Genomic DNA, 10,208 nt, shown 5'->3' on the forward strand with positions numbered 1-10,208 from the left:
TCCTGTTCTGCGGCGTGGTGGCAGGACCGCTAGGGGATTGGCTCCGGGTGTAGGTAGGGTCAAATCCGCAGGGGTCATGCAAATACATAGGCCCCTTCCCTTCTGCCGAGTTGTTTAGAAGGCGCTTTCCGTTCTACGGTCCCTCGGAGCGAAGGGTTAGGCAGGTAGTACGGGCCCTCTGACTTCCAGCTATGTGCTGTGTGCGACTCCCGCGAAGCGAATGAAGGGAAGCTCTTCGAGCTTTCTCCGCCAGCGGCTTATGTAGTGGTCGGCATTCCTACGTGCTCCGACTGATCCCCACTGGAGATTATATGAGGGGTCTTGGAAACTGTCGTGACGCTTTGGTGACGAAGGTCACCGGGGTGACTATGGAAGGATTCCGTGGTAGTCTCTGACTCCCTCCAACTCAATCAATATCAAGAACATGTCGTGAGCATGGGGGTTTGGCCGACTACTAAACTAGACTATTGGCTAGGGCTTTTCTAGTTATAGCTTCTATAGTGAGTGGCCCTTCCGCTTTGATCTAGTTGTAGTTTGTATTGTACTAAATTGAACACATATCAAAGAAAGGCGATCAATCAATAAGTAGTTGCCCTTCTCCGGCCTGGGAAAAGCAGCGAACTCGTTAAACTAGGGGCTTTTTTATTCATGGTCGCTACTGTTGTATTGTATATTGTCGGGGGAAGCTACTGCTTTTACGACAGCTCCGCTTCCTCGTCTTGCTTCTACTTTGCTTGTTTGCGCGAAGGCTTAGAGTCCTTTTCGCTAGGTCCAAATTCGTCAAAGCGAAAGATCTGATCCAACGGAAATCCCGCATATTGAGCGCAGCTGATATGTGGCTACTAGGCGCGATCATCCCGCATGCCATAAAATAAATACTTCTTTTTTTTATGGCCCGTCATATAAAGATAGAATAGATATGGATAGAGAGACATTCTATTGATTCGCGAAATGGCTCGTCGATCCAAATGAATCATTCTTCTGGTCTCTCTCTGCCCCCCCGCCCCAAAACTGACCCACGACACAGCGCCCATTCGTTTCGCGCGCGGGAAGGCAACGAAGTTCAGTTCAAAAGACCGCAGCGGAGTGGAGCAGCCGCGACACGAAGTTCCTTACCTTAGCTGGATCTCGCTGGTGCCACCTAAACGGTAGGTATAGGCGGCGGATGTCTGACGTTTGGAGTTGTCGTTCGTGCACCTGTCCCCAATAGAAGAATGAGTGATCCCTTCCCCTGCGGATCATGGCCTTACCACTAGGTCCCCGATGGCCAGCGGGGGATTCGGTATAGCAGCTCACGTTCGTTTGCGCTTCGCGTTCCCGCTGGACTGGACACGTGTTAGCTGTAGGAAGTATGGTTACGAAAGTGACTTCGGTTCGCCAGTTCAGGCTCAACTCCTCGCTTTACGTTAGCGGACTTACAGGTCGGGCCGGGGCTCCACGCTCTTTCTTTCTGTGTGGGACGATGCCGGGGAATGTGTCGAGGCGGCGAACAACAACAAGACAACTAACTACATTTGCTTTTTCCCTCCATGAGATGAGCCAGTGCATTGGACCGATGGATAATAGAACTGAGCTGGCCAAACGCTTGGGCGCTCTACATACGATGTAGAAAAAATCAGATACATATCGATTTCTTTCTGATGGATCCAGAATAGATAGATATCTTGTATCATCAATAGATAGAAAGAGGTCAACCCTTATTATTGATAGAAAACCTTTCGATCTATCAGAACAGATCAGGCCATCTATCAATCGATTTGAATCATCTCGCTTTTCGTTCATTTCAGCCACGCCATAATAGCCGCCACAATAAGAAAGAAGCAAGCGAAACAGCTAGAAGCGCTCGCTTCGCCGCGCCCAACAATTCTTATTCACGGGAAAGCCAACCGAAAGATTCGATTCGGACTTCGTAGAGCCGGTGCTGCTGCTGTCTGCGTAGGGCCGTCCCCCACTCCCGTCCCGGGGCGCTAAGGGGTTTTGTTTTAGGAACAGACGGCGGTGTTTTGCTGACGCCTCGAATCGACGCTTTTGTTGCGACATGCTAAGTTTTCTCCCCTATTGCTAGTAGGTTGATGGGTCGCACGCCCGGCACACATGTTTTGGCCTTGCTTGTGTGTCCATAACTCAAAATAGGTGACCTAACGGCCGCCGCCCGACTAAACATACCAATAGTCACCAAATTCATATGGGCTACTGAGGAGTAGGCAATGATCTTCTTAAGATCGATCTGTCTTAAAGTGGTCAAGGAAGTATATATTATAGCAATCGCGCTTAGAGTATAAATGAAAGGAGTGAAACAAAGTGTCGCTTCGGGAAACATGGGTATTGAAAATCTTAAAAACCCGTAGGTTCCCAATTTTAAAAGAATTCCAGCCAAGATGACGGATCCAGCCGTAGGTGCCTCTACATGGGCTTCGGGTAACCAAATATGAACTGGTACCATAGGCACTTTGACGGCAAAAGAGGCGAAAAAAGCAATCCATAGAAGGATTTGGCGCCGCTCACTAAATTCAGTGGTTAATAAAATTTGTAAATCGGTGGTTCCTGTTTGGAGAAGAATCAACAGAATAGCTAATAGCATAAAAACGGATCCAAGTAAAGTATATAGGAAAAACTGATATGCTGCCTTGATCTTTCTTTGTCTCGAACCCCATACCCCTATAATGATGGTAGAGTCAGGGGTGGCCCCAAAGCGGAATTGACCGGTGGTAGTTGGTCGAAGCTCCAGTGGGTAGCCACTCCCTTCTCAGGGAACCGTACGTGAGACTTCCGCATCATACGGCTCCGTCCCGAGCTTCCGTCGTCGGCCCTTGTCATTAGACCACTATGCTTGTCTTTTCCGCCTTGACTCTCGAATCTTTTGCTTCTCGGGTGGTGGCGAACAATGCTGCTTGCGTAGCGGGAGATGCCCGCCCGTCGTTTAGGCCTGCTTCCTGCCCGAAAGAAGGCTAGCCGGACTAGTGGTAGGGGACCCGACCGTAAAAAACCCTACCCTATTCTCGAACCCTCTGCCGAGCTCTACCCTGCCCGCATTTATTTGGAAGGGGGCCAAAGAAATGTCTCCACCTGCTGCCAACAGTCTTTCTTCGGAATTCTACTGAACGGGTCGATCCTCCCCTCCGTTTGTTTTAGCAACTTATCCTAAGGTCTCTTCGCCAAGAACTCTCCGGCAACGACAGAGGAACTAACCTGCCTGCAGTGGCGGGGCGGCTTTTTTTTTTTGAAATAAGACCTGGACGATTATCCCTACCCTCGGTAGCTTACGAGTTTACGTCCATCCCTGGTCGGGTACAGTTTCCTTTATTTTTATCCCTTGTAGCCGTTACCCGAATTCGCGCAAGTGTGTCCACACCCCCCCTGACTTGACGAGGAATCCATTCTCGCGAACAAACACACCCCCTACACACACCTAGGAGCACCCCTTCCTGCATATCCATACAAGACCTGAGTAGGCGGGTCGAGGTCCTACGAGGTACCCACTACTCGGAGTACCCTCCCACCAAAAAAAGATGTGTGGTTCGGTGGTTCGACCAGAAATGCTATGCTTACGCACAAGACTACCCCTCTTCCCGAAAGCTTCGCGGGGACCTTTACTACTTTACGACGACGGGGGACCGCCCGTAGGGGGTTTACTGCACAAGGCCCCTGCAGAGGAAAAGCTTGATCCCAGCGAATAGAAGATGCTCAGCTCCGCACAACATAGGGATTGGCACGCTTTCGGAAAGAACATAGAATAGTAGAGGATCCAGCATGCAGGACACGGCGATCATTAGAAATTCACGAATTAGAAATGCTGTAATATACTCTTTCCCAAAACTTCTCATACCAGACCAACCCACTGAAATGCAAATAGGGATCAGAAATGTGGTCAATATCACGAAGAATAATGAAAGACCGTCTATACCCATATACAAATGGATGTTTTCATAAGGAAGCCATCGAAGGCTTTCCACAAATTGAGATTTGGCCGTAGAAGGATCGAATTGTATCCGAGGAACAGGGGGATACAAAAAAGTAATAAGAGAAACGCACAGACCAATCAATCGTATCGGTCTTATTGAAGAATTTGGAATGAAAAGAGGAGTAATGCTTCCTAGCACGGGACAGAGAATAGGACCACTTAGATCGAAATAGCATTCACAGAAATGTTCTAACATAGAGTAGAATTGAACATTGAAAAGATTAGTTGACAACAGTCAATCAAAAGATGGGGCGCCAAATTACTAAACAATAGGGGTCTTTCTGTGCAAGTCAGCTGAACACCGTAATTGATGAGTGAGTAGGTGGGTTAGGTGCACCCCTCGCCCAGTGGGAAGTCATGAGGCTAGCCCCCCCCCCTGAATGAAGAAGTAGTGGGGCCCCCTGCCCGCCCACGTATGCGCCTTTATTTAGATTCTAACTAAATATTATACTGAACTTTATCCGGGAATCTTTCTAAAGAATCCATCTGGCAAAACGAAATTTGTCGATTTCAATCTAAGGTGCACCTTGCCTTTTTCAGGTAGCTTTGTTACGCCTATTCAGCTAGGTGGGGCATTGGTCATAGCCGAAGTCGAAGGGAAAAAATAAGGTAATGAGATGATGGTGCCATCAAGAAGTTTTCGACGAACGTAGTAGCGGCCAAAAATGAAACTCTTGCATGAAAGACCGGATTTGACGCAAGATGAATGGCGTTGGGGTTTTTCAAATGAAACCCGCGATCAGAAAGTCACCAACGGAGCCATACAATCTATCTAGTAGTGTGCCATGGCACGGTACTCCGCTTCGGCAGTGGAAGGAGCAACTGTCTATTGCTTTTATCTCATCCAAGATAGTGTCTCGTCTCCCCATAAAATAGATAAGCCTGTAGTTGAGCACCTATCTGAAGGCCCAATCGGCATCAGTAGTTGCACGCAACTCTAAAGAAGACGATGACGGAAAAAAGGACGGCTCGAGAAAAGGTACCTCGAATATATCTAAGAATCCGATGAACTGCTGCAAAGTGAACTGACCGGGGGGCAGCCATGAAAGGCTGACTTTCTTAGGAAAAGCCATCTGGGCAAGAGATCGTCAGATAAACCAAACTGCCGACCTACTGTCTGTACTGCGTCGGATCAGATAATGGTGAGCCATCAGTCGGACGGAGTTTAACGTAAAGCTCCAAGGGAGTGTCAACAGTCTTCTCATCATTGAGTTGAGCTCGAGTGATCAAGTCATGACGTTATTTGATCTGAGATACCAAATATCCACGAGGAGAATGTGCGACCTCCAAGCCAAGAAAAGGCTTAGGGCGCGTCAGCGCCTTCATAGCAAATAATTGATGAAGGCGACACTTGATCAGCGATATGGTAACGGAGTAATCACCAGTCAGTTTGATATCATCAACATACAACAACAGAATAGCACGTCCTCGAGGATAAACTGATACGAACATGGCCGAATCATGATCACTCCGAGCAAACCCTGCCTGGATAACATAACCACTGTGCTGAACTTCAAAAACCGACGCTATCGGGGCTTGTTGAGACCATAGATCGCTTTGCGTAAAGGACAGACAAGAGAAGAAGTCAGAAGGGCAGGTTCTCTTTCATCCGTCTTTTCTAGGTGCGCATCTCCATCTACTAAAAGTAGGGGTGGTTGCCATAGATAGATTGGGTCATTCGTAACCTGAGCAATAACCGATGCTACTACAGCAATAACGGAAATAACCGATGCTACAGCAGAAACTACAGCTATACGTGGCGGCCCCACACGCAGCTTTGTTTAACAAGCATCACCCTTCCTTTCTTTTCAAATGCTTCCTCAGTCAATCAGCAGCTTATTCGATTCCTATTCTTATTAAACATCTGATATAGATGGTGGGAACAATGAAGCAGATTCTTCATCTGTAGGTTGCAATCCGTATGATTTCTTTTCTCGATCTCCTGCTTGTGTTTCACCTCGCACCTAAGCATCACGTTCCTAGGGACAGAGACATCTGCGCTCTAAGGCAATCATAGTACTACCAGCATGGTTACATCGTTCTGCGGGCAAGCTTCAACTTCAAAGTCACCTGATTTGGCACCAGCCAAAGGAGTAGGAACAGCAGCTGGGGAAGCACCATTACCATCCATGGGATGCTTTGTGAACAGCCCCCTCTGTTCAATACCGATACCTGTCAGATTCCATAGCTGATGAATCTCTTTCTTTTTCCACTCTTTCCCCGTCACGCAAGACGCTTTTCTGGCACAAACCTAGTAGTTATTTGTCCTGCTGATCTTGGGTGAACTGATGACACTGATGCTCCAAGACCAAGAGTTTTCACAGCCAAAGCTATTGAAGCTGCTCCCTCCCATGAATCACAGCTTTCTGGACGCACTGCTTGAACACCATGGAGCAAGATAGAGAAAAAACTCCTATCCCAGTTGATCGAGCTGAACCCACCCACCGCCGGGCAGGTGCATCAGCCTCTTCTTTCTAGTTTCCGACAGGGCTACCCGCACTAGCCTCTGACCTCTACTCCAAAACCTGAACTTCACAGATCCGAAGCCTAAACCTTCACTACTTCCATCACTTCACAGAGCAGGTCTTGTTTTCAAACTTGCTTTCGGGTTAAGTGCAGAAAATCAATTCAATATTCCTGTCATTGAGGATCTATTAGATGAGCTACATGGTGCACAACTGTTTTCCAAACTTGATTTGAGATCAGGTTATCATCAGATAAGAATGAGAAGAGAAGACATTCATAAAACAGCTTTTAGGACATATTTTTGTCATTATGAATACTTAGTGATGCCATTTGGACTCACTAATGCACCTGCTACCTTCCAATCTTTAATGAATCATGTTTTTGCTCCGGAAATACCTTTTGGTATTCTTTGATGATATTCTGATATATAGCAAGACCAAACAAGCTCATCGCACTATCAAGTCAGTCAGGAACTAGTCTGCCAAGCTTAAGAAGAAGTGAAAAGTAAGCAAGTTGTCATCTAGTGAGGGCTAAAAGACACGGAGAACATCCCCCCTCTATTTGCCAATAGCTTCCGCCTTCCTCTCTTTCATTTCATGTCGGTTCAGCCGAGCCAATAGATTCCATAGGCGGGTCAGTTATAGCTGTAGTAGCCTTTGATTAGGTCCTTTCAATAGACTTTCCGTAGCTATAATTCGATAGACTTTCCGTAGCTCAGTACTGCTGATCGTTGACGCCCGCAACTGTACTTACGGCTGTACTTGTGAAAAGAGATAGAGCCGTCTCGCTATGACTCAAAGATGGTCAAAAAGCTAATAGATGGGCCACAAAAGGTAGAGGAGAGGGGGTAAGAAGAGTAGACTTACTACTGGATACAAGATAGGGTATACAGCTAAAAGGGTGAGATAGAGGAATGAAATGAGCCAGTGAAACGGTCCACCACCACAACCAAGACCCAATTCAATACCAAATATCCAATTTTCCCAACCAATACTTTTGCCCTATGCTGGAAATTCCATGAAACCAGAAGTGCCAATATATACTTACCTTAACCAACCGCTTCCAACTCAACAGCATGACCCGTACCAATACCTGCAAGAACAAAGGCCGCAAAATCAATATCAATATGGGCAGCAGATACATCAACCTCCTAGAGTTTCTTTTCCAATATTTGAAGGGGCCAGGTCTTGGATACAAAAGTGTGAACATTACTTTTCGGTGTACCAAGTTACGGATTGGTACAAGGTAGAACTTTCGGCTATGCACCTTAGGGGGAGAGCTGAAAGCTGGTACAACAGTTTCTTAGTGAATAGGGGACAAGTATCTTGGCAAGAGTGAATTCAAGAGATTGTAGAGAGGTTTGAGGTAAGAAATGTGGTTGGTGTAGTTGATGAGTTTAATCACTTGAGGCAAAGAGGAAGCCTAGAAGAGTACAAGTCACACACAATTGGCAGAATTGAGGGCTGCCATGTTGAGGTGCAATCCCTATTACGATGACAACCTTTTTCGACAAAGTTTTCTTGGGGGTAAGGGTATTGTAAATAGAGATAGATGTTTCGTCCGGCTCTGAGAAACAATTCGGCAACCCCGCTCTTCCCTTTGCCTCTTCCACATCTATTTTTGAAACTTGATTCGGTTGAGTTTGAAGCAAGGATCTAATCAGATAACGCTTTGTTCTCCAATGAATGGAGGTGGAATAATTTCTTGAGATAGAGAAAGCTACATCTCGACTTTATTTAAACGAAAGAAAAAGGTTAGTCCTGCTCCTAGACTTCCAATTCCAAGTAGTAGTAACGGAAAGGAACAGGTTTAGGAGAACTTTTTTTATGTCTTTCTTATAGCGATCGCTGAAAGTCAGTCAATGCCCTGGCTTCAATGAATGAAGACCGATGGGCTACGAAGTGGAGATGATGTCGTCGTGTCATTGCTCGTGATGTCTTCACCAGGATTTGACTTACCAATGTGAAAGGTACCGTGCCAGTGGTTCTATCATTTAGATAGAGAGTGATTTTTCCTTCTTGTCGAAGAAAGATATGACGTTGGGAAGGGAAAGGGAGTAGAAACGTTTTCGTAGCCTTGGGGATGCTGATACCCGATCAATGAGAAGGTTTTACCCAAGAAATCCATATTCTTTGAGTTTCAGTAAGATCACTTCCTGGCCATAAGCAACGCACCAGTCCTCTTGTCAATGACTAGGGTTGATGACCCTTATTTGTGAGTTTGAGCCACACCACATATAGTTGAGTTGGAAGTTGGAAAACTAGTCATCATTGTTTTCGCTAAGGAGTTGATTGATTTCTTGAGGAATTGCATGCTCGTATAACGGAGAAAGTGCTCGATCAAAATAGAAGACAGACAACTGCACCCGTACACGCTACCTTTCCTTCTTCTAACAGAGGCCCATCACCTGCCAGCAAGGACTCTAGGAAATGTTACCAGATCCACCATCCTCGTTCACTTCCCTTGACTCTCCAGCAAGGTATGCACAAGGCAAGTCGGCACCACTTCTTTGTTTCTTATCTTGAAGCCGTAACGCCTGATACTAGAACCAGCTCCTTTCTGCGATACTACAACCATTCTCAAAATAGGCTGCAATAATGAGAGTAGAAACCAATGCACATATTTCTTTTTCAAAAGGAGTGTTCCTTTGCACGAACCTGTGGCCCTCGTTCCGTGGATGAGTTCTTTCGCGCATTTGGGGGGATGGTTTGCTGCTACACTCAATTACCCTATTGTATATCACACTGACAACTTACCTCATTCAAGGAAGGACAACGGGAAACATTTCTTATCGACTTAAGACTAGTAGAGCTACCAAAGATAGAGTCAATCCCACCTCCCAGGTTGCTAGAAAGAAGCTGGCTGTTATTGGCTTGCCAAAACGGAAATCCATAGTATAGTGGATTGAAGCCATATCTTCCGTGTGCGTTGTAGTATGGGTGACTCTTAGGAAAAGAGAAAAGTGAGCTCTTCTGGGAAGTGAGTTTCAAAGCTTTGATTGGACTTGAGAGTAGTACTCACCTTGCTAAACTGCGCATTCTGTTCCAGTTGCAGGCCATTGGCCTGTTCTAGTTCCATTCCTTCCATGCGTCCTGCCATTCCTTCTTCTTGCGATCCAGTTCCAGCAGAAGAAGTGATTTCGATTCCTATCAGGGAAGACTCGGCACTTTTACGACCCGCAAAGGACTTGAAACTAGTTAGTATTCTAAAGAAGATACCCGGCTTTAAGTAGTTCCTCCCATGCCAACGTAAGATAGAATGCTAAACTGAACTTAGAGCGAGGAAAGGTCAGCTATGAACCAAGGTTATTGACCCCAGTCTAAAGCCTCAACCTCAATAGAAACGTACTATACTATAAGTGTGTGTAGTATCCCGCCCTCAAGCGATGAAGAACTCCTCTTGTCAAATTATGTACGAAAGCCCAAAAGCTATAGCAGATTTGCCTAAAGCAAAGCATAAATAACCCCTCTGAACTTATGCGCCATTTGAGGGACCCAGTGCCCGTACAGGCTATCAATAGATTTGACTGCACTGAACTTCCCTAGAGTTTCGTTGTCTGCTACCTGAGATAGCTCCAATGATTTCACAACCCATCGCCATATGCGGAAAACCTCCTTCTTAACTTGACAGCTAAAAATGCATCTTGAGCGCGGAACCTGTCGAGTAATGGAGAACCCTATACGAACGATAATAACCTCTTTTCGCTTCACTGCCATGCCGAAACTGCGAAGTATCTTTCTGAAGCTTGCGACTTTATCCAATTCAAGGATGGAACTGAACC

General features: G+C 46.2%; 1 protein-coding gene across 1 annotated transcript; it reads right to left on the reverse strand.

Annotated features, from left to right (window-relative positions):
• Nucleotides 1-3,303: 3,303 nt before the first annotated feature.
• LOC123420473 (NADH-ubiquinone oxidoreductase chain 4-like) lies at nt 3,304-4,535 on the reverse strand. The gene has a single exon (XM_045107379.1). The coding sequence runs from the start codon at nt 4,155-4,157 to the stop codon at nt 3,630-3,632; it is 528 nt and encodes a 175-aa protein (XP_044963314.1). The 5' UTR covers nt 4,158-4,535; the 3' UTR covers nt 3,304-3,629.
• Nucleotides 4,536-10,208: the final 5,673 nt, after the last annotated feature.

This window comes from Hordeum vulgare, unplaced genomic scaffold (assembly GCF_904849725.1).
Source record: "Hordeum vulgare subsp. vulgare unplaced genomic scaffold, MorexV3_pseudomolecules_assembly, whole genome shotgun sequence".
Classification (NCBI taxonomy): domain Eukaryota; kingdom Viridiplantae; phylum Streptophyta; class Magnoliopsida; order Poales; family Poaceae; genus Hordeum; species Hordeum vulgare.